This window comes from Vanellus vanellus (assembly GCF_965231255.1).
Source record: "Vanellus vanellus genome assembly, chromosome: 25".
Classification (NCBI taxonomy): domain Eukaryota; kingdom Metazoa; phylum Chordata; class Aves; order Charadriiformes; family Charadriidae; genus Vanellus; species Vanellus vanellus.
In genome coordinates this window covers 2,151,271-2,175,329 of record NC_138930.1, presented here as the reverse complement: position 1 = coordinate 2,175,329, position 24,059 = coordinate 2,151,271, and the positions used below count along the sequence as shown (strand labels likewise).

Here is a 24,059-nt window from a genome sequence, read left to right as displayed (position 1 = left end):
GGAGGTGGCGCCACGCCCACTCCTGGGCCGAGCCGTCGCCGGGGCGACCGGCGGGTAAACGGGACAACAGCGCGAGGGCCCCTGGGCTGACGTCAGGGCTGGGGGGGGGGGGGGAAGAGGGGGGAGGGGCTGTCACGTGGCCCCGCGCCCCGCCGGGGCTTATGGGCACAAAGGGAGGGGCGGAGCGGGCACCGGGACCGAGCACCGGGCACCGGCACTGGGAACCCGCCCGGTCCCTGCCCCGGTGGGACGGTGCCGCCATGGCGTGCGTGCCCCCGGCACCACCCGTATCACAGCTTGTGTCCGTCTGTCCGTCCATGCCCCCCATCCTAGTACCTCAGCCCTGATGTTTGCCGCCAGCGTGTCCCGGTGCCACCGGGGACGGTGGGGTTTGCCCAGAGATCACCGGTGCGCACCACCGCATGGTGGGCGGCTAAACCGTGGTGCACCGTGAGGTCACACCATCCCGGCTCCAGCGCCGCGGTGCGGTGGGTCAACCAGGCCTGAACCCTCCTGCCCCCCACTTCCCATCCCCCCGGGGCCCCGGTTCAACCGGCAGCGAAGGGAAGGAGTTAAGCGGTGGTGGTGGTGGTGGCGGCGGCAGCGCACGTCACGGCGGGCCAAGCCCGCGGGCGGCTGAGGGGGTGGATCGGCGTCAGTGGCTGACGTCACCCGTCCCCGCGTGGAGCCGCCGCGCAGGGGGAGGCAGCGCCAATGGCCGATGATAACCCCCCCGCACCGTGCCGGCAGGATGTGGCCCCCGCGGCACAGGCTGAGGGGGTCCCAACACGGCGGGGCCATGGGGACACCGAGGCCACAGTAACGCTGAGCTGCCCCCTAATTGCAGCCAGATGGTCCCGGGCCTGCGCTAACGAGGGCGATAAATCAGTGGTGTCGGCCCTGGGGGTGTTGGGGGCCCAGTGGGACCTTGTGCCGGGCTTGCCGTGATGGCTCTGCCGGTGCTGTGCTGGCACCATGCCCGCTGCCCTCCCGGTGCGGGCAAGGGCAGCGAGGAGCCCCCGTCCTGGCTGCCCGACCGCAGCTGAGTGGCACAGCCCGGCACGGGGTGGGGGGACAGCATGGCGCAGGGCACGGCACGGCACGGCTCAGCCCTGGCTGCAGGGAGGCCGCAGGGGACACGGGTGACATCCAGGACAGGGCTGGGGCAGCCGCTGGAGCCCACGCGGTGCCGGCACTGGGGAAGCCGAGGCACGAGAGGGCTGGGACTGACGGGGACCTACCCTCCCCCAACAGCTGCAGTTAATTAAACCCCAAATAAACCCAGTTGATTAAACCCCAAATAAACCAGAGCACAGCCAAGCCCCGTGCTTGGGGTCGTCTCGTCCCTGCCAGGCCATGGTCTCCAGTGTCCCGACCCAGGGCAGGTGGCGGTGCTGGTGTCCCCGGGGCTCGGCAGAGCTCCCAGGTGAAGCTGCCGTCGCGTTTCCGCCGCAAACCCGTCATTAGGGGTGCGGCCGGCGGCCGGACCGGCAGGTTCAGACTTTCTGTCCTGACGAAATCCGGTCAGCAAGGGACAGGCACCGAGGCGGAGGGGGAGACAACATGGGTACCCCCCCCCAGTCGGGGATGCGCCCACAGGCAGGGCTGCCCACACCCCACCGGTGTCCACCCAGTGGGTGCTCCTGCCTGTGTCCTTCCCCTTGCCCCCCCCCCCAGCCATCGCAACTGGGGCTGCGGCAGGACAAACTGGGAACCAGCCTCGGCTGTAGGTGCTGTAATGGGTTGTGGGGAGGAACGAACGGGTCCCGGGGCCTCCCTGGAAGAGCGGCTGGCCGGTGGCCACAGATACAAGCCACGAGCCAGGCCCAGCTGCTGGCCAAACCCCACCAGCCACCAGCATCCCTCCTCGAGGGTCATGGCACCCCCGGGTCTCATCCTGATCCCCTCCTGCCTCATCACCGCTGGTGCTCATCCCACATGTCCTTTGTCCCCACAGGTTGTCTCGCCGGTGGCAGCGCGATGCCCACAGCAAGCTGGCAGCTTCATTTTCCTAATGAGCATTTAATGAGGGTCATGATTCAGTGGCCCCTTCCGCCAGACCCGTGGGGAGCGCGAGCAGGGCGGTCCCCATCCACAGAGCTGGTGGCAGTGCCACCGTCACCTCGGCTGGGGGTTGGTGGCCGAAGCTGCTATTCCTGGAGGTGTCGGAGCCCGGCTCGGCCCCGCGAGCACCCACTGAGTCACGCTGCGCCTTGCCACCTGCCACCCGGGCTATATTTACCCTGGAGCAGGCAGCGAGGATTTCGGATGAACCCACGCCGTCGCCACCGCACCTCAGCGAGGCAGGACGAGCCTTGAGCAGGGCCACGGACACCAGAGCATCCTCACACCTCCGAGCACAGCGGGTCCCCACACGGCTCCTGCTCTCCCTGTTTCCCCGGCCCCAGTGAGACCATTCCCTGGGTGCAGCCAGCTCCATTACACCGGCAATGCCTGATCCCGCTCCGGCCGGGAGCCAAGACAAGGTGCCGCGCCGCCGCTCGCTTGACACCCACGGCTTCGACTGAGGACGCGGGCTGGACCCAAACCATGACGCCCACAAGCTAATGTGGGATGCAGCAGCATCCCCCTGCCCTCCCGGCACGCCAAGCTGCCCCCCAAAAAGGGAACAAGCAGGAGAGTGTTTGCTGCCCCAGGATTTGCACCGCGAGCACTGGGCGCACAGGAGAAGCCGCCTCTTAGTCATCGCCGCAGGGAGGGAGAGAGGAACCAAGCCGGGAAAACAAGAAGTTGCCCGCTGCCAGCGCCTGCCCCCAAACCCATGCCGGTCCCCAAGGAAGACCCCGAAGGGCTGCGTTGCCCCCCGGGCGCCTCCAACAATCAAACCCAAGAATTTAAAAAAAAAAAAAATAGAAAGAAAGAAAGAAAACATATTTAAAAAGGAAAAAGGAGGAGGAGGGTTTGACGTGTATTTTTAGTTGCTTAGCGCAGCTCTGAAATATTTCGGCAGCCACTCCCTCCGTGTCGCAGGCGGCTGGTGTGTAACTATTCCTGTGCTGCCTCCCCGGCGAGGCACAGAAGTTATGAGTCACGGCGCGGCAGCCAGCCACGCCGTGCTGCAGCCAGCCGCGCCGTGCTGCAGCACCAGAGACACGACCCCGGGGCTGCCGGAGCTGCCACAGGCCCACTCGCCGTGAAAATGTCACGGGAAGGGAGCAGGGAGGGTTTCCAGGGTGGCCTTTTCTGGGTTCCCCCCCTCTTCTTCCCCGACCCAGCCCGTCTTTCCGGCCAGGACGTGTTCGCCCTGCCCAGCTGCGTGCACCCACCCACGCCGGCAGCAAGGCTCAGACCTTTTTCCTCCTCTCTGCTTGTTGCTTTTATCTTGCTCCTCCCTGTTTTGGGGTTGGTTTTTTGCCTCCCTGCACCCTTACCCGCTTTGCCATGGGGCAGGGTTGGAGCACACGACAAGCCCCAAAGACCCTTTTTTGGGGGGCAGAAAGGCCCAAAGCCACAGACGAGTGTTGCATCACCGCCCAGGCTCGACGCTGCTCTCACACGGAGCTATCTTCCACCCAACCTGCTGCCGCTTGGGGTCAATTGTCCTCCCCGGGGCTGCGCCGCAGCTCGGGACAAAAATATTCCTACAGAGGTGGAAAAAGGAAGGGGGAAGGCGATCAGGGAAGCCTGCTAAAGCCTGTGGTTGTAATTAAAGGAAAGCAGAACTTAATGAGCTCCAACGCCTGACCCCAGAGCTTTGCCAGGAGATAAGGTGTACTTGGAGGACTCTACCCTGAGCCAAAGCCAAAGGTCCCATTGTTGCGGTGAAGATTTATCTGGCCAGAACAGATCTTAAATCCAGACAGTGCTGCGGTCGTTTCCTTTTGCACCAGAGCAGCTGTAACACATGGAGTTTCTGCGGCTGGAGGGACTCGAAAGGGAGGGAGCAGGTTGGGATGGGAAAGTCTGACACAGGACTCAGCCTGGGCTTTGTTAAAATGCCACACGGGCGTTGACGTTGAGACCGAGTTTCCAGGAGGGAGGACACATGTGCCCCATTCCCATCGCCTGGAACTGGCTCCTTGGCAGAAGCCGGATGGCCCCGGATGGGGATCGAGGGCCGGCACTGCCGGTTAACACCTCTCTGAGGAAAGGCGACCGCCGAGAATGCGTGGCTGCTGTTAGAAACCAAAGTTTTAACCCATCTGCTTAGGGATTTATTCCTTACACCAGGGTTTAGGCGAAGCCGGCCGGCTGCGGGAGCGCGCAGGGTCAGGCAGGGCTCAGCGCCGGCGCAGACAGAGAGAGGGAGTCGTTTTGTACAGGTTGGCGATTTATTCCTACTCACCACTGCGCACAAGTTCTATAAACATTAAAAAAATAAGTATATATAAAAGCATGTTCTTTACTCATTTTTCAATACAGTGGTGATGGCAGAGAGTAGGCTTCAATATGGGAATCACTTGTAAAAAACAAAACAACCAAAAAAAAAAAAAATCCTGTTCAGAACAAATCACAATATCAGCCTTTCCCCTAAAATTAAGCTATTTCATCCACTCAGGGGGTCGAGGCATGGCGCCAGAGCCTCTTTCTTCCCCCGGTGCCCCCATGCAGACATTCAATTCGGATCAGCCAGGATATTTTGCGGGTGCATTTTGCTCATGGGACCCCGCACCCCGTGGGGATGGAAGACTGGAGCAACCCGACCTGGGAATTCCCAGGAGCTTTCTTAACCTACAAGGAGGGACACGCTGACATGCCGCTGTATGTCCCCAAGGAAAGATAATGGGTGACTAGAAAAGGAAATGACAGGTACGTATGGTGAAGTCAATCACTAGGTACCAGGAGAAATAAGCTTGAGAAATCTCATCAGAGTTCAGGACTCTGTGTCACAGGCACAAGGGAGAGAGTTTTCAAAGTGGAGGGGAAAAATAAATCACTTCGACTCAACAGCTCGGTTGCTTTTCAGAAACAAAACAAAAAAACAAACACAAAGAGTAAGGGGCGCACCAGCCTTCCACAAGAAAACACGGAAAACCCTTTCCTTTAAAGGAAGCTTCTAATCTGAAGTCAAATTAGTAATATGCTAATTGGGAAACCCTCATTTATCACAAAGCTCTCTTGGAAACAAGCCTTGAAGGCCAATGCAACGTTCATCCCAAGTTGTCCCTTAAGCCATAGGGGAGAGAGAGAACTGACTGGCCAGAAATCGAAGATAAGCAATAGCTTAAAAGTTTGTTGTTTTTAAAAAAACCCAAACCCTTAAGACTACTCACGTAAAAGACACAATATCCTCAAGTTCAATGTTTTTAAACCAAAACACTTGCATCTGTTACAAATGCAACAAGTTTCCCAAGTTTCAAGTATAAAAAAAACATAATAATCCAAACAATCCAGAAAGCGTTTGCCTTCGTTCTTATACCGCCGTACAGAATAATCTTTTAAATTAAACCTGGTGACCCTGAAAAATTAAATAGTGCTTTCACTCTCAGGAGAAGGCAGAACTTAGGTCCTTGACCACAAATGACTTTTTTTAAAAAAAAAAAAAAAAAATAATTCCAATGACTTGCTGATTACAAGGAGCGAATAACTCCGCTTTACCGGATTAAATCGCGAGGGGCTTCCAAACTACGTGATTCGGGCACTGATCAACTGACGGAAGAGTAGAAAGGTAACGCTTTTGAACACACGGCAATCCTGAGGTGATAAAAACCCAACGGCATCGCAGCACTGTCCCCGGCCAGGGTGCAGACAGCCTCTCATTGCTTTGCCGATTGTCTGCCTGGCTTTTTTTCCTGCTGGCCTCTTCCGCTGCCTGGTATTCCTCGGCCACGGCCACCAAACACACCTACGGGGCAGAAAGAAAGAGCGTGGATACAACAGCATCAGTGTACGCCAGTAACATCTCCCAGCCGCTCAGAGCTTTACGGTTATTTACATTTTACCCAAACGCACGCCTATTTTTCTAGTCTTAGAAGCAGAAAGGGGACCTTTAGATTTCTCCCGTGGGGTTCCAGACCCTGTATTGAACAAGTGCATAAACTTGTCCCCGCTCGCCAGCAAGTTCAGCGATACCTCCCCTGTGTGTTTACGTGCCCTCTGTGCTATCAACACAAATTGAAGTTAACTTCTTTGGAAAAACGGAACCAAGGAAGCGATACCACATTTTAAATCCAGCGGGGTGAGCAGGTTATATACCGTGTCCCCTGAAAGCTGTAATGGCAAACCAAAAGCAACGAAGAGGGTGACTTGGTTTGAATACCGCTCAGCTACAAAACAGAAAAGAAATACATCCCTCCGTCACCGCCTCGCTGCTGGACAGAGCGATCCGCCGCTCCAGAGAGGGCAGCGGGTACCGCACGCTGCCAGGGAGGCAGCGGGAACCATGAGGCTGCAGTGAGACCTGCTGTGGACACACGAGCATCCTCGTACCCCAGAGCTGCCACCGTCTTTGTCGTGGGAGCTGCTGAGCGCAGCCCTGCCCTCCCCTCGCTGTTCTGATTCACCCCAAACAAACAGAAAGCAATTCCAGGCAGCAATTTTTATCTCAGCGTGCAAGCAATAAAGGGACTGTGGATCTACCCTGCACAAAAGGCGGAACCAAAGGAGACCCAGTCCAGGCACCAGGCAGAAGAGACTCTCTAGAGCTCTCTGCTCCGGTTGCTTCATCAAGGAGACGTGACTAAACCAGAGGCCAAAAAAAAAATTGTTCCTAACCCTGAAGTCCCCAGGATGCTCGCAGGGCTCCGGCTGCTCCCAGTGAAGCTAAGCAAAGACTGCCGTATTTCTGAATTTGGCAAGCCGAGAAGTAAAAGACGAAGGATTACCAGTGTCAGAAACAATAATCCTTTCAACTGCGTGCACAATTATAGCTTTACTTCTGCCTGCTGGCCTCTCAACAAAATTGTCCTGCCTTTTTTTTTTTTTTTCCTTTCTCCCCTCCTCCCTTCATGTCTCAGTAATGAGAGCCAAACCTTTTAGCTAATTAGCAAATGCCAAAGCTTCCCTTTAAAATATTCCATCAGCGAATTTAAGCTGCACATCAAAACAGCAGGGGACTCCACCTCAAACAGACCTCAGCTCTGCTCTCCACAAGGTGGATATTTCCACAGCAGAGAAAACATTTCAGCTAAAATGTTTGTCCAAACAACCATATCCAGAAAAGCTGTTATGCCAAGTGCTTTGGACACTGAAAAGGGGAAGGAGGAAAAATAAAGGCGCCTTCAGATTTGTAAAGGTCACTTCTGCATGCTCGGAGCTTCCAGGAGAAATCGCAGGGGTTTTTCCTCCAGAAGTCCCTGGGAGTCAGAGACACTGCACATCACATGTCCCTGCGTGGCGTGATGGCCCCAGGTAGGTCCCAGTTGTCCTACCAGGATTCCTGGCATAGTCTAAATGCAGGCAGCTCGTTAAGGGTGCTCCGCAGAGAGACTTCGCCTGGCGGTGTCTCAGTCCCCAGGGCTCCTTTTAAAACCTAAGCTTTCCCGGGCCAAACACAATTTCGTCGTAGCAAGTGAGCGCACTCGGGTTTTTAAAGCTCCTACTGCAGGCTAAGCCTGTGCGGAGAGCCACCCCGGGGCTCAGCGAGGTGACCACAAAGCGAATCACAAAGACGTGGCAGGAGGGGTGAGCAGGGAAGGAGGGAAATGGCTCTCAGGCTTCCAGCAGGACAGTTTGCTGAGAAGAGAGCAAATATATCCCCGAGCTGAAACACTCTGAGATCACATAACCCCGTGAAGTGGGTTGTTTTGGTGACCTATTTCCTCATAAGTGGCAACCTCCCCTTTTATCAGAAACATGAATTATTCATGTGGAGCCAGAGGAACACAAACCCTCAGATTTTTTTTTTTTTTTAAATAAATAAATCAACAAATCAGGAGATCAAAAGCCCCATTATAATGGGAGAAAGATGATGTTTTTCTATCACTGCCATGGTCACAGCCCAGTCTATTTTCAAACAGAATAGCCATTTGTTCCCCTCCCAGACTTGCTAAGCTAACAGACACCAGTTTTGTAGGGCCACGCTCCCGAACTAGCCAGGAGGGGTAGAAACAGTCAAGTTCAGACTCTCTTAAGCTTCTGCCCAACCCCAGTAATGAGGGAGGCACATCCCTGGCACGAACCCTTTCTGTTCTTCGGCAGAGGCTGCCTTACAAGCGAGGCAACACACTCGCTCGGCGAGATCTTGCACAGGAGCTGCTCCAGCTTCTCCCAGACAAACAGTCCCGGGTTTAAAGCTGAGAAGCAACAGCCATTCCTTGCACAAGAGGTGAAATTTAAAGGCAGGGATCCTGCTCACCCCTCTCCGACCTGAAAAAACAAACAGCATCATTACCTCGTCCAGCACCTCCAACACCACGGCCCTTCTGTTGCTTCTGCTGTTGCATCCCACCACGGCCTCTGCCCTTGGACACCACCTCTTCTTTCACCATGTCAATTATTTCATCGGGGATACGCAGGTATTTAATCGTGCTGCCACGAATGTAGCACTCTGGCATTCTCCAGAACTTGTCTCCATCCTATTGGGGAGCAACACGTTAGGCTACGAAACAAAACCAGGTGCTTTTGTATCACTTTTGGGGCGTTTGAATATTTCCATCACTTCTGGAGAGTGTGACAGCTCCGCCGATCTTTTCTGAAAGCATTATCTGTAACTAGCTGCAAAAAAAGGGTGGTTTTTTTCCACCAAAGCCCTACAACCTGGGTCGGGGGGGAAGGGCACTCAGCCACGAGCAACTGTAGTTTCAATTTGTTCCACAACTGCCTCTAACACTGGCAGAAAATGAAAGAAGAAGAGGCTGAGGAAAGAAGCACCTTCCCTTCTCGTGTAAGAAGAGAATCGAAAGCGGGATTAGAAGCAAGCGTGGTAAGTTACAACAGCCACGAATGAGCAACTCGGGCAAGAAAAAACGCAGCTGCAGCAAAGGCGTATGCACGGCCGGTTCCTTCTCCAGCAGCCTCAGCTGGGAGTCACCTCACTCCTTCCCTCCTCTGGGGTGTGGATGGAGCAGCGAGGCAGGTCCGGAGCCAGCTGGCTGCGGGGCGTGTTGCCACCAGAGCACGGCAACCGTGGTAGGGGAAAATAAGGAGCTTACAGATTTTATATATATATATGAAAAAAAAGAAAGTCTTCAGGTGCCCAGTTATGGAGCAGCTGTCTCTATATGTTGTTTGTTAGCTGTTTAACGCAGTTTCAGGACTTTCCTAGGACACAATCTATCACAGCTTCAGCTCCCACGTACTGAGGGCGGCTGTGGGAATAGGAACCGAGCGTCGAAGCCGAACAACAACTCAGCTGCCCATGATGTAACTGGGAGGAGGGATGGGGACCCGCCTCGGCCCGCTCCAGCACTGCAGCCCCGGCTCGGCAGCAGCTCCGTCAGGGTTTGGCTGCGGATGGGATCGCTTGAGCCCAGCGATTCTCAAGTGGTAGCATGTGGACGAGGCGTCTGTCATGTCCCAGAAGAGTAGGTTAAACAAGAACGCCTCGTTCCTCCTCTTTTGGGATAAAATAGTCGTTTTCCCCCCTCCCCCCCACCCCGGGAGTTATTTGGGGCAACTCTGCCTGTACAGGCAAGTCCTTTGCGCACAAGACAAAACAGAGAGAAACAGTCCTCTTCCAAAAGACACCCAGCAAACCCCACCCTGCCTTGGATCCGCCTGGCTGCTCCTTGGCTCGGGACGCAGGAAGGGATGGAGCCAGGCTCCCTCGCTTCCTCGTTCCGGCCTCCCCGGAGTAAACAACCGCCCCCGGGGCCGGGGCTGCCCGTCCGCCGCCGCTCCGTGCCATCTAGCGGCCAGTCCCCCCCAGTGCCACCAGTACAACCCCGGCAGCGGCTCCAGCTCCACTTTGCGGGCAGAGGCGCAGCTGATGAGCCCGGCTCCTTTGCTGTGTGACAGGATCCCTCTAAAATCACTTAGAGGGAATAAAACCTGAGCTATTGCTCTTCCGCAGCAGAAAAACGAACCGTAGGAAGCGACTTCCCAAGGAGAGGGACATTATCAACCATGTTGCAGGCACAGATAAGGCTTTGCTGTCCGTTACCTCTAAACTGGACAGCAGCTCCTTCCCGTTTGTCCCACCAGAAGCCAAGGTGTGCCCACAAATTTCTAACCCCACTGCTCCGCCCCAAAGGTCCCTCTCAAACCTCACTCAAGATGTTTACTCTGTCATATTGATGTGCAAATGTGCCTCCGTGCCCCAGCAATATCACTCAAAACTTTCTTGCTGTGGAGACAACAGGTACTGGGGGTTTGCAGAGAGATTTTCAGAAGAATAAGGATTTTTGCCAGTCTCTCCCTTGGAGCTGTGATGTTCCAGGGCAGGGGAAAGAGCAGCAACAGCTGACATCCATCCGGCTGCTGCTTCCCACAGCACGCAGCTGGTAGGGACAAGACCAGACGCTTCTGACTGAGGTCAAAGCCCAAAACATAGATCACAATCTTCTGGAGCAACTTTGGCCAAGGGCAAAAGTACCAGACAGAGCACCGGCGTGGGTAAACAACAGGCTCCTCCGTTTTGATGTGGAGAGTTAGAGGGTGAGAGACGAGCAAGTTAATAAAGTTAGTGCAGTGTTTGAAGCAGACCTTGCTTGTCAGACAGTACGCGAGAGATGACAGCTCCGCTCTTGGGAAACCCAGCTCAGGATCGCGGGCTATCGCGCCCTGTTCTGCAGCCCTCATCCCCACACCGAGAACCCTCTCGCAGGGTAAACACTCACACGATGTTTCTGCATGGTGCAGAGAGTCATCTACTTGAGTGCGCACGCCAGTGTGTTCCTTCACCATGGATATGATAAATAACTGCATTAAATTTGCATTTCAGGCAGAAGTCACACTTCTACAGGAGTGTGGAAGTGTGTAAGCAATAGCAGAGCCGGCCTGGCTGCAGGGCCAGAGGCCAGGCACCCTCAGGGACACTCCCCGAGGGCTCACCGGGGACACAGAGGGTGGGTGACCCTGACTGGCTGCCCGGAGTGGGGGGGTCCGGCCTTACCCGGGACGTACAGATGACCTCCCGCAGGTTGATGTTCATCCAGTTGTCGCAGCTCACCAGGTGCCCGTTGTACGTCTCCCCGTTCTTCAGCTCCACCAGCTGCAAGAGACGGGAGTCACGGGGCGCTGGCCCAGCCCCGGTACAGGGACCTGCCCCGCTGAGCCTGAGGCCGGGGCCGGCTGTGGGACCGGGCCGCGCTGCTGGTACTCACCATGGGGTGGTTCTGCGCCGTCTTCAGCAGGGACAGGGGCAGCTGCGAGAGGAAAAGAGGAGAGAGGCCTCAGGCGCCGCCTGGAAGCGGGACGGGGACATGGATACGGGACAGGGACACAGAACACGACACCGAGCGGGACACCATCCCCACCACCCTAAGCAGCGGGGAGATGCGAACCAGGCCCTGCCCACAGCTCCTGCCCCCTCCCCCCCGGGCCGGCCCCGCCGCCACTCACCATCGTGCCGGAGCCGCGGAGCCGCCGCCGCGCCGGGCGCTGCCGCTCAAACCGCCCCCGGCCCCGCGCGGAGCCAATCAGAGCGCGGCGCGGCCCCGGCGGAGCCAATCAGAGCGAGGAACCCGGCCACGGCCGTAAAGCAGGGCGGCGGCGCCCGGTCCGCGCCTTTACGACAGCGCCGCAAATTGAAGAGCGGGGCGGGAAGCGGTGGTTCACCCACAGTGCCCCGCGGCTCCTCCCGGTACCCGCGGATCCAGGCCCTGGTTCGTGCTCTCCCCAGGTTCTCCCCCGCAGTCTCTCTAGGGGGAGGAGAGCCCCGCGCGTGGATCAGGCTGAGCCTTTTGTAACAGTTTAACCAACTTCCACCGGGGACCCTCACAAACTCCCCCCAGGCCCGGTAGGCGCCGCTCAAACGGTGAGGTGGCTCCGGGCCCAGCCCCTACCGGGTGGCCCCCGAGGCGGCCCCGCGGCTAGGCCCTCCCGCTGAGTGACTTCCGCTCCGGCGGCGGAAGTGTCAGGCATGGGCCGCTCTAGGCAGCTGGGCGGAGCGCGCTCTGTGGCCGCGCTGGGGCCGCTCTAGGCGGCTGGGCGGAGCGCACTCTGTGGTGGCGGGGAGGCCGCTCTAGGCGGCGGGGCGGAGCGCACTCTGTGGCGGGGCGGGGTTGCGCGCTCAGTGCGGGGCGGCGGCGGGACGGGACGGGACGGAGGCGCGATGGAGAAGCCGCGGCGGGCGGTGGTGGTGACGGGTACGGGGCAGCGGGGACAGCTGTCCTGAGGGGGGGGGGAAGAGGGATCCTGAGGGGGGGGAGCTGGCCTGAGGGAGGACGGTGAGGGGGTACATGGGGGTGGGAAGGGTGTAGATGGGGGACCCTTTCCCTGAGGTGAGTGAGAGGGGGTGTCCAGAAGCTGCGGCGGGTGGGGTGGGGGGGTGTAGATGGGGGACCCCTTCCCTGAGGTGAGGGGGGGGGTTGTCCGAGAGCTGGGGGGGCTTGTAGATGGGGGAGCTCTTCCCTGAGGTGGGGGGGGCAATAGGAGATTGTGGGGGTGTCTGTCCTGGGGGCCCCTTCCCTGAGGTGAGTGAGGAGAGGGGGTGTCCAGGAGCTGGGGGGGGGAGGGGGGCTCTCCTGGGGACCCTTTCCCTGAGGTGCGTGATGGAGATGGCCAGGAACTGGAGGGGGGGACGGTGTCCCGTCAGGGGGTGACTGAAGGTAGGATGGATGGGGGGACTGTACCCTGGGGGGCTGTTTGGGGGGGGGGGAGCTGTGCCCTCTGTGAGGTGATGAGTGGGAGCCCTGGGGATGAGGGGCTTTGGTGGACGTGGTTAGGGGGCTGCTGTGGTGAGGGGTGTCAGGAGCTGGGGGGGTACGTTGTTTGGTGAGGGGCTTTGCAGCAGCTTTCCTAATGTGTGGCCAGGCAGGAGGGGGCTATGGGATCCCCCTCTTCCATCCCTGATACTCCCCAAGGGGTTTGCTGGTTGGGGAAAGAAGGGGATTGAATTTCCCGAGGAGCAGGAAAAGGACTTGGAACACGAAGGGGGTGGTGGTGGCATTTGCTTGCTGACTGCCCCATCCTGAGTCGTCAAGGTGTCGAAGCTGTTATCAAAATAACCCACGCAGCACGGCAGAAGTGCCTCGGGGAAGAATAAGCAAGGGAATGAAAGGCCCTGGCGTTGCAGGCGAGAGCTTGTCAGGCTCCTTTCCCCGGGGTACAAAGGCTGGCCGGCTTGATTTGTGGGGAAGGCAGTTCTGTGACAAATGGGGAACTCAGTGAAACTATTCAGGTCTCCCCCCCCCAGCAGCTGAAGTTGAGGCCGTTTGAATAGCGAGTGTGGGGGCGAGGGGTTTGTTGTCGATGCGCTGGAGCGGTTTTAATTGGAGGCAAGTGTCTTTGGAGCGAAGAAGCAGGTGGCAAATTCTGGCTTTCCTAACCCCATATCTATTGCTGAGTGGCTGCGCTTGGTGGTGACTAAACAGAAAACTTGAGTCAGTAAATATTCTGCTGCTTGCAGTACTTTTCCTCTCTTTTTTCCCTGTTTTCCGGGAAGTTTGTTTCTAAAATGCCGTGGTTATCTTGTCAGGTCTACCCGTATTTGACAATCTGTTGTCGATGTCACGCTAAATTCCTTTTTAAATCTAGCAGTGGCGTTGTGTTCCCGTTCAGTTACGAGCATGTGCTCGCTGAGGATAAGTATTATTTGTGTGCAATTTCTTTTTTAGAACTGTGGAAGGAGATAATCCCATAAAGATCTCTGCAGCTGGTTTACTGCTAATGAGCCTTGGGGGGCCCTATTGTGGATGCGGAGGAACTCCTGGGCATGCTCGGTGGAGTTTGATGCTACTGACAAAGTTGCTTATCTTCTGCAAAAGAGATAACACGAGGGATCTGTACAGGAGATGAGTCAGAGGAGCAATAGCCCGCAGATGTATTTGTGCCAGTTTGCGTTTGGCTTTGGAGCAAGAGGGTTACGTTATGTGCGTGGGCACCTGTAGAATTTCAGCCTTGCAGTGGCTGAATTGTTAAAAAGAAATAGATGTATTTTATTCCTTTTGTAAGACTGTTACGGTTTCCTTAGGAATGAAACCTAGCAGGCCACGACTGTTTGTTCCCAGAGTGTCTTGTAGGACATCCCTTACTTGCAGAAACAACTGAAAAGGCATTTGATTATTCGACTTGTTCACCCGTGCTGCAGTTGTAGATTGTCTTAGTAGCATTGGAGGTTTGCCCACAGGAAAACACACCTACATTTTGATTTTGTGGAAACCTTCCAGAGATTTATTATGGGCAGATGTTGATGCTGGTTAGATTGTAAGAGATCCATCAGTGTGGACGAGCCTGCCCGTGCTGTGCAAATTCCTTACGTCGTGTGCAGTATAACCTCAGACTTACTGTTGGTAGCAAATAGAATCTTTCCATTAACATGTCATATAATATTTGTAGTCACTCTCAAATCCTTTCACGAGTTAGAGAAAATTTATGTCTCCTAATTGCATTAGGCTCATAGGGTAACTCTGACATTTTAAATTAAAGCATATTGACGTTGCACCCAGATAAATTGCCCAACCTTTGTGTGCTTGCTCAGGAAAAGATGTTATGGATTACTAGTTAACTCTGAGTTATTCATTAGGAAATTTGGACGTGGTGAGTAAGTATTCTTGATAATGCTATCAGAACCTTAGCTGCTCGGTATAGGTGGGTTGTCAGCAGCATTTTGTTTATTTCCATGTAAGGTATAACTATTGTTAACAGAGATCTTGGTGAAGACCTGAGCAGAGAAGAAATACTTGAGGCAGACTTGCCCTTATTTGTGGAAGCATCTGTTGTGGGCTAAAACAATCAGGAATAGAAAATCCAATAATGATTCTCATTCTGTGACAGTGGTCAACTTATGTGTTAATAACAAGTTTTTCTAACCTGGTCAGGAAGGAAAAAAAAATATGCTTCTCCAGTGTCTGTTAGGGAAAAAAAGAGTTTCTTTTGCTTTCCTTCACACTAAAAGGTGTATAGTTCAAACATTTCTGTGAAGGTCTCTTATTTAGTACTTGAATGTAAAGTAAATAAGGATGAGGCATTAGAAGAAGTGGGTTTTCTTTCAGGTTACATAAACCAGGAAAGCACAGAAGGCTTTGCAACTTTAAGTTTAGTCAAACCTGGAAGGATGACTTCATCACTGTGGATTTTTACTTCTCTTCCAGGGTTTGGTCCATTTGGAGAGCACGCTGTTAACGCCAGTTGGATTGCAGTTCAGGTAACACTATAACTTTGTTCTTAACAAGTTAAAACAGAGCACCGTGCTGATATCGTATCCGTACACATTTTAGTTTGCAGCTCTTTTATAACTTGTCTCCCCAGTTTATTAACTGAGACCAGCTCGCTCCAGATATCCAGATGGTCAGCTGGATAATGTTTTATTCACTTCTCAGAAAACAATCCCTTAGCTAGTAGAATTTAATGAGATTGAGTTAATGTAGCTGAGGCAAGTAAGGAATTCGTAGGCTAACTCCCTAGGTTTGAAAGATGTTAAATGGGGCAGGGAGCCTGGAATCTTCCTCTGCCGCAGAGAATTCAAAATAAACAAACAAACCCAGAAGAATTGTAATGTTTTCTCTCAGCTCTAGCTTGAATCTGGGCAAGTTGGTTAACCTTTAAGCCAAGTCTCCTCTGTAAAAAGACTTCCACCTGGTAATCTTGTGGAGTTGAGTGTCCTGCAGAGGTGCCTGACGTGGGTCTGAAAGTCAGGACTCCAAAGCACAGCAGCCGCCGCTGCCTCCTTTTCCCCCTGGGTTCCTTCTGCAACCGCCTGCTTTTGGCGGTGGGGTGCAGCAGGTGAAGCAGGAGAGGTGGGGGGATCAGGCTGTTTGCTGCTCCGGAGCCAGTCTCCTCTCTGCTGGGAAGCAGCATCAAGCGATGCTTGACTGACGGAGCTGGATCTTGCTGGAGATAGGAGTGCTTGTGGAGGACCATTACTGGAGCAGATTATATGCCCTCGGACAAGTCAAGTTTATGCCACTTGTAGCCGCATGTTTACATGAACATGTTCATCTGTGTAACACTGACACATTCACAAATGAGGCACGAAGAAGAAATCAGACTCTTGCTGGATGCCCAGCTAAACTGAGGAATTGAGGTTGCTTGCCGTAAAAACATTAGCTAGGGACAGTGCTGCCACATTATCCCACTTCTTCCTTATTTGTCACTTCTGGATGTGGTTTATGACAAAGCTACTGGGAATTCCAGGGTACCTTTTAGTATAGTTGCTCGGGGAATTAAATCTATTTTTCTCCCCAACACATCTCTCTTCCCTTCAGACCTTCGAGATTAATTTCTTCTTTAGAATGCTTTTAAATTAAATCACAAACTCTAATCAATTACAGTCTACTAATGTCCAGATGTCTAATGTGTTGGCTGGTATGAGAAGACGAAACCTTTGCCTCCGAGAACCTTTTGGAAATGAATATATTTGAGTTAGGGTTTGCTTGGTTTAAGTTTGGGGGAAAACGCAAGCTGTGTTTGTGGAAAAAAATTACACGTTAACTGAAATTTAGTAGTGAGGCTAATTGATTTGGTTTGTTCTTACTGGTGTACTGTAAGTTATTGTAAACAAGCTACTTTTATTCTGGAGGAGATAGACAGAAGGGTATTGTGCTTCTGGGACAGGAAGAGCGGTGGGTGTTCTGATGTTGCTTACAAAAACAAACCTAATGTATAATTCCTATAAAGAGAAATGGCGTGTCATTCCTTCAGCCCGGCAGCTCGAGGCACTGATGGCTGCTCAGCTGCGTGGCTGAGAGATGAAATAATCACGTGCATTTTAAATTCATTTTTATGGGCTTGGTGGTGTTTCGGGAGTATAAAACTATAGAGTTGGTGGTGTATGATCTGCTGCGTTGTAGCCCGTCTTCCTCCGAGTCCTGTTTAATGGCTCGCGCTAGCTTCTAACTAAAAACATAAACTTTGGGGCAGCAGGGAGGATTTGCCTTTCCTTACCCCGTCTCAGCCCTGAGAGGCCCAGACAAAAAGGAACAGCATGTCTTTGAGCACATGCGAGTTGGGCATTGTGCAAGTTTCAGACAGGGGACTTCATGGAGCTGAGTGGACACAAAGGCGTGTCTGAGTTTCTGAATCCCAGACGGTGTGATCTGCATTTTAATAGAAGAAAAATCAATTAAACAATCTTTGTAAGTCCTTCCTAGCTTTAGGGCTAAGCTAGTTCTGGTTTATTACATCTTTTATTATCCTGCATCCTGAGGATAAAATTCTCTACTTTTCTTTCCAGTCCTCTTTTTGGTTTTATTTGGCTTCTTGTATAGAACACGGATACAGTGTGTCTTTTCCTGTGACTGCAGTGAATTTCTAGTATAGTTGCGTGTTTTTGAAAGCTAAATGACTTTTACACGTAGTTAACATACAGGGTGCCTTAAATAGTGGCAGTAGCAATCTAGTAATGTGAAGATGAAATGTTTGGAGATTTTTACGCGTGGGGGAGAGATTTCCAACAGATTCAGAGGGAAGAATAACTTCTTTCTGCTTTCTTTTCTGAGGCTTGCAGTAAAAATACTGTGTTAGTGTGGATTTGCTGCTCCGTGTTTTCCTCTTTTTAAAATTTCGTTTGAAGATTTTTATTTTTTTTTTTCAGCTGCAATTTTTTGCTTGGGAGGGACCTTCCTTTCTAGAAGAAGCTACTGAAACAGGCTTTCCGTTTGGTGCATTTTCTGGCCTCCCCGGTGTGACTTAGGTGTAGACACAGGTGTGCCCTGTGGACTGTGAAGCTAATGGGCTCCTGCCTTCATCCCCCCGAAGTGCTTCTGGCTGAGCCGGAGGAGGAGGAGAGAGGTCAGAGTGCGTTTTGACATTACTAAGGACAATTGCTGTCAGGGTGTCTAGACAGACCTGATAAGGATATTAAAGGCTCACAAAGACGACCATTGTTGAGGGGTCAGGGAATCGGTCAAACATGTTCGTTTTTCTATATTTGTCAGGTATACAAGGCTGTGGGTAATAAGTTGTCTGGGGGCCCGCGTACATCTTTATTATTGAATGGAAGCGCGCGAATGCTGTGTTTGGTTAAAAGAAAGTTGTGAATTTGTAAAGCTAAGGTTTAATGCGTCTGCGTTTGGAGAAGGTAGCTGTCACTGAGATGGTACAGCTCGTACGGCCCGAGGTTTCTTGCTCCCTATAGACACTCGTTCTGCACAGCTGGTAAAACTTTCCGCGATCAAATTCATCTTTAGGAGCTGTTTCACGCTCTTTAGAGAAGCGATGATGAATTCCTACCAATTAACGCTCTGGAGCTCTTCCTAAAGAGACTGACTTGTATCTGAATGCTCTCATTTGTAAACTACTTACTTTATTAACGCACCACATAAACCAGCTAACGTTTTGAAGGCAGATTTGTGTAAAGAAGATGTGATGAAACATCACTTAGCATCCATCTCTGGTAATGAATGTCTGTGTGTGCCAGACACTAATCAATACAGCAAGCCTTAATATCAGGCTTGCCCTCAGAGCCAGAGCAAGTGATTTATCATTGTTGTTGCTCATATCTGCTGGTCCGTGAAAGTCTTCTCCTGCCTTTGCTGCGTGTTTTAGTTATCTTAAATCCTGTTACCCACTCTGTGGTGTGTCTGTAAAAGTGTGAAAGGTTGTTTTTTTTTTTTTCTCAGTAAAGAAAGGACTCGTGCTGATAACTACAGAAAAAAAAGGTACTAAAATATTGCTCACATTTATAGGGAGGAGATAGGATTGCGATGGGGGAGTCCAAGAACCGCAACTTATCCTCTCCTTTCAACTGTCTTTAATTTGAAAGAATTTTAAACCTGGGGAAATACTCAATTTCAAATCTTGTAAGCTTCATCGAAAATAGCTAATGTGCATTCCTTAGCCTGAAGTTTGCAAGTATAACCTCTGTGCACAGCAAAATAAAGCCTAAGAATTGCATGAAAGCACAGCTCTTGGCTCCGATCACCGAATCTGAACCTGAAATGGAGATAATTTAATAATTCAAGAATGTTTTAAGATGTCCTTTGATAGTTTGATGGCTTCTTACATTGCTATTTCTACCTCACGTCCATGAGAACAACTACAGCGATTTATGGATGTGAGAGTTGCAGGTTATTTTCTTGCTGTGCATGCAGCCCCTTTGATGTTAGCGCAAGTAATCATTTCAAGCTTTTGGCACGAGTAAGATTGCGTTTTTCAGCCGACATGTATCTCGGAGGAGAAGAGCAGCACCAGACGACAAGCTTCTGCTCTGTATTAACTTGTGAAAAGCTGGAGTTGGTTCTTCTAACTGAAACACAGGCCTGGCGATAGAGATGCAAGAGCACATGGCTCCTGTCTTCAGAGAGAAGGATGCACTTGCAGCTTCTTTCCAGAGGAGACAGAGCTATGGGAGGACATTGACTAAGGCTCTTTGCTTTATGGCATGTACAGTCGTTTATCGGTCTTGGAAAACAGCTGTAAAGTTTTTCAGAGTGCCAAGAAAATGTTGTCTTCATCAGAGAGAAACGTGATCTGAGTTAGATGCTGTTGGAACTCATTAAACACGATAGCTGAAGTTTCAGCCACTGGAAAAGTACCTCCTGGTATAGACTTGCACAAGGCTCCTAGGTTTGAGCTCAGCGGATGATTTTGCTTAAGAACATTTTTTTTATTTCAGAGCCTTCAGACCATGTGGGCATATCCTTTCCTTGAGTTCTTGAAAGTTTGGGTTTGATGGCTTTGGAAGGTTTCACTTCTGATGAAGTCCTGTTCTGGGCTAGGCTGGGCTGGTAAAGTCTGAAGTACCAAATCAGGCTCAAACTGAAGCCTTACTGGTGAGACTGGAGCGTGTTGAAATGGAGACCAAAGGAGCAAGGGAGATGTGTCCAGGACCATGGGCTGTATGTAGGGGGAACTCACAGTGTCGGGATGAAAGAGTGTGCTTGCCAGTCAGGTATACTGGGGGCGCGGGGGGGTGGGGGAGATCTTTCCTCTTCCCTCTGGTTTTAAACAAGTCTTTGCAAGGTATTTAACTGCCAGTTGTTTTAAGAGGTTTAAAGGAAATTGGCTAAGTTTATTGCCTGGATATTTGGGATGTTTTCAAGGCTTGGCTTTGGTTAACATTATAGAGGGAGAAATAATTTACTGCGTTAGTTGAATCACTCCAATGGTAACAGCTCACATTGCAAAATTAAGTACAATCTATTAGGTATAGGTAAAGCTAGTGATGGAAACCTGTTTTATGTTTTGGAAACAGTCTGTATTGTATTCCGCATTCTGCCAAAATAAGAGTAAAACAAATATGTTGAGGAGGATGTGCCAATGGTGCTCCAGTTTCTCATATGAGGAGTGTTTGCTAATATTTGTGGAGACTCAGAGACAGAGAATCACAGCCCAGTAGTACTGTCACCTCACCCTGAGAGCTCTTTATCTGGAAACAAATGTGAATTTGCTCTGCAGGCCAGCGGTCCTGAGAGAGAACAAATGAGATGATGAATGTAATCCCCTCAATTCTACTTTCTCTACATAATATCTTTCAAGAGGTGAATGTGACTATATACTTCTATAAATAATGTAGCCAGCCTTTCTTTTGAGTGTGGGTGGTGCTGATAACTATTGTCGGTTAAATGTTGATTTCTTTGTTATACACACATCAGAGCAAAACAAACGGTCCTGTGGGTGAAGACTGTTAACACAGGTGGGGAGATGCCTTTGTTGTTCCCCGTTATGTTGTTTTTTTTACAGTGGTGTTTACAAGGTTGTACAGCCTGTAGCCTAAGCTGATGGTAGTCCCTCACAGCACTCACTCTGCTAATAAACTTTCCAAAAGTATATCCTCTGCTGAGCTTGTGTCTGACCGTCTTGGTTTTGTTTATTTCCTTATGTTCTTAGGAGTTGGAGAAGCTAGGACTGCGAGACGATGTGGATCTGCACGTCTATGAAGTCCCAGTTGAATACCAGACAGTGCAAAGACTTATTCCTGCATTATGGAAAAAGCACAGTCCACAAGTGAGTGAGTAAAGGGAGGAGGAGGAAAGACCGGCTAAATGGTTGAAATCGGTCATCCTTACAGCAACGAACATAACGGGAGGTCCCATTTTTAATGTATGTTCAGACAGGTAGTCCCTCGCTACATCTTTTCCTCTTTGTCATGAGGACATGTGAATTTGTAGAATTTTATAGCTTGGAATAGAGCACTCCAATTAACGGGAGCAGTTGGTGTGAAGAGGCCACAGCAGAGGGCTGTCTAGACAGCTCGCAGTTAGTCTGTGCCACCTGGGCTGTTCCAGCGGTGGGCTCGGCTGTGAACGTGCCAACGTTCATTTTTACCTCGAGTAAATTACAATTTAGGCCAGGAGGGGGTGAAAGAAGAAGAATTGTTCTGTATTGAACCCATGAGTTCGTTGATAAAACGACTTGTTACGGTGATACTCATGCAAGAACTCCTGTAACAACTCCATCAGTCTTTAACTGGGAATAGCGGGTTGTTGATTCTCCACCGTTTGTACTTTGATTCATCTAACTTGTTTCTTTTCTCTTGTAGTTGGTGGTTCATGTGGGTGTTTCGGGTATGGCTACGACTGTAACTCTGGAGAAGTGTGGCCACAATGTAGGTTATAAAGGCTTAGACAACTGCCGTTTCTGCCCGGGCTCTCAGTGTTGCGTAGAAGGTGGCCCAGAATGCATCGATTCCATTATTGACATGGACACGGTTTGCAAGAGAGTCTCAGCACTGGGGCTGGATGTCACGGTCACTATATCTAAGGATGCCGGCAGGTATGGGATGCCAGTGATCGATGGGGCAAATAGACTCATACTGCAGTGCATGCTCCCTTCGTGCTCAACTCATGAGGCCCGTACGATTCATACACTTTTGAGTTCTCATGGGGCTGGCAATACCATCTATTTTTTTTCAGCGGTCACCCAATCATCAGGGGAAAAAGACAGATCTTTATGTTTCTTTGTCCTAGATTTGATTAAAGCGATCGCACAGACTTGCAAGTTGTATTCCGCTCTTTATTGCAGGGTGTTGCTGCAATGCTCAACGATAAGAATATACGATGAGAATATACAGTTCATCCTGTCCTGCCGTTTGCAGGCTGTATTTGTCACTTGTTGCTAAATAAACTCTATTCTTGTATTTCAGATACCTCTGTGACTTCACTTACTACACTTCCTTATACCAGAGCCGCGGGAGGTCGGCTTTTGTTCATGTGCCTCCGCTGGGAAAGCCGTATACCGCAGAACAGCTGGGTCGGGCACTACAGGCTATAATAGAAGAGATGCTGGATGTTTTGGAGCATTCTGAAGACAAAATCAATTGTCAGCATGAACACTGAAAGTGAGCAGAAGCTATCCTAGTATTGCACTTCCAAAATTTTCCCCTGCTCCTGAAGTACTGGGAAAAAGGGTCTGAAAATTACAGACCCAGAATTGGAGACTTCAAAAAGAAAAAAATCCACTTCTAGAAATTGACGGTTTTTGTCAAATGTGTGCATTTCAGCCTAGGCAACAAAGGATTCAAAATCTCTTCTTTGAAACACCTGCAACTACTCGTTTCTGAAGTGACTGAAGTGTGTGTGCTGTGCTTTGCCCAGAGCTTATCTGTCAGCCAAGCGACAGCTACTGACCAGTCTAATACAGCGCAGATGGAAAGTTTCTCATCTGGACTTGGCGTTCAGGTGCAGGGAACTGATAAGCCAGTCTTCTAATGACTAGTTCTTAAGTTGAAAGGTTTGCTTTTGGTTTGGTTTGGTTTTTATCCTCTCTGGCCCAAATTACAGGTTATAATGTAAAAGTACAACTGAAAAGAGTTGGAATGGTGTGGGTTTGTCTTGTAAAACAGCGCGTGGAGATGAGGAGTCTTCAAAATTGCTTTGCTGAAATGGAAGAATATTTTAGGCACAGATTTCTCGCCCCACGTTATCCAAATATTCGTAGGGTCCTCTGTAATGTGCTGGTTTAACCGGTAGCTGCAGATAGAAGGGATGTGTTTTGGGTTCCTTTTGTGGTGGAGTGGGAGATAGCTTTTTTTTTTTTTTTTTTCTGTATGCAGTATGAGCCTAACTTGCGCCAAATATTTCCAAATGTCTTTTTTTATTATGCTCTCGATGCCACCTTCCTCACTCAAGTCAACCATATACCTCCTGTACAAAACACATTGTTTCATATGTGTATAAAGCAAATCATTAGCGGTTAAATAGCTTTGCTAAAGGCCACTTTCTCCACAGGAGATCTTTATCCTAGACTCTTGGTGCTAGCTGTTATTTTTAAGGTGAAGGTTGAGTAATTTATAACTTCCTTAGTTATAAATTTTCATTCTTGTTAAAGGTTAGAAGAGTAATGTTTAACTTAAATTCTAAGTTGCCACCTTGATTTATTATAGGCATAAATATGCAAACGTGCAGATTCGTAGACATTCTGCCAAATCAAATCTCAAATCTTAAGCCTATTCCCACTGTCTGTAAACCAGAGGCGATTATTTGAAAAGTAGGAATTTTGCTTAGAATGAGTATTCCGGGCAGTTTATTAGTGTCCCCCTCCCAATGGGAGGGTACAAAGTGCTGCTTCTTGTGTGAACTTTCCCAGTAATTAATTTGGGGAAGTGTACGTGCAGGTTCTAAGCAGGACTTTCAGTGGTAGACGCTAGTGGTGCGTGTAGTTTTGCTTCCAGATTACAAGACTCCAGCGAAAGGTGGAGACAGATGATGTTACAGTGGGAACAGACACAAAATTGGTAATTGATGACCGGTAGGTCTTGTTGAGGGGCCATTTAAATGAAGAGGTCTGTGATTTGATCCTAATACTTTTACAAATATATATATATATATATAAAAAACAACATTTTGAAATGTTTTAGAATACCGTTATTTTAATTTTTCTAATTGTGAATGATTCTGCTATAGTATCTCTCAGTGAGAGCTGCCATTAACTTGCTGTTTTCCAGTAGAAGTCTAGTGACGAAGGAAATACCACTTCTCCTTGCAACCCTTGAGAGAGGACGGAGACTTCTGCAGTTGTAATAACTTTGCTAAGGGGACCGGTGTATGAAGATTTTTTTTTTGGATAGACTTCTGGTTTACCGGGGAAATTACCGCCGTATTTACAATACGGGCATTCCTGATCAAAAGAGTTTGCCTTCAAAGTACATATTCTGGTTTGCGTTCAAATACGAAGTA

General features: G+C 50.7%; 2 protein-coding genes across 2 annotated transcripts; one reads left to right on the top strand and one right to left on the bottom strand.

Moving 5' to 3' along the window:
• Nucleotides 1-3,613: 3,613 nt before the first annotated feature.
• On the bottom strand, nt 3,614-11,443 carry LSM4 (LSM4 homolog, U6 small nuclear RNA and mRNA degradation associated). Its single transcript, XM_082495231.1, has 5 exons — nt 11,404-11,443; nt 11,166-11,207; nt 10,955-11,053; nt 8,294-8,477; nt 3,614-5,806 (listed from the first exon to the last, which is right to left on the bottom strand). Exons 1-5 carry the CDS (start codon nt 11,404-11,406, stop codon nt 5,718-5,720), a joined length of 417 nt encoding a protein of 138 aa, XP_082351357.1. The 5' UTR covers nt 11,407-11,443; the 3' UTR covers nt 3,614-5,717.
• A 658-nt stretch (nt 11,444-12,101) lies between these two features.
• On the top strand, nt 12,102-22,284 carry PGPEP1 (pyroglutamyl-peptidase I). The gene is made up of 5 exons (XM_082495555.1): nt 12,102-12,149; nt 15,096-15,148; nt 20,773-20,889; nt 21,425-21,657; nt 22,028-22,284. The coding sequence occupies exons 1-5, from the start codon at nt 12,116-12,118 to the stop codon at nt 22,218-22,220; spliced, it is 630 nt and encodes a 209-aa protein (XP_082351681.1). The 5' UTR covers nt 12,102-12,115; the 3' UTR covers nt 22,221-22,284.
• The last annotated feature ends 1,775 nt before the right edge of the window (nt 22,285-24,059 follow it).

Coding starts and splice junctions, on each gene's coding strand:
- LSM4 (XM_082495231.1), bottom strand. Junction 11,054..11,165: donor CGGCGCAGAACCACCCCATG/GTGAGTACCAGC, acceptor CGTCTCTTGCAG/CTGGTGGAGCTGAAGAACGG. Junction 8,478..10,954: donor AGGTCATCTGTACGTCCCGG/GTAAGGCCGGAC, acceptor GCTCCCCAATAG/GATGGAGACAAGTTCTGGAG.
- PGPEP1 (XM_082495555.1), top strand. CDS start 12,116: ATGGAGAAGCCGCGGCGGGCGGTGGTGGTGACGG. Junction 15,149..20,772: donor CCAGTTGGATTGCAGTTCAG/GTAACACTATAA, acceptor TTATGTTCTTAG/GAGTTGGAGAAGCTAGGACT. Junction 20,890..21,424: donor GGAAAAAGCACAGTCCACAA/GTGAGTGAGTAA, acceptor TTTCTCTTGTAG/TTGGTGGTTCATGTGGGTGT.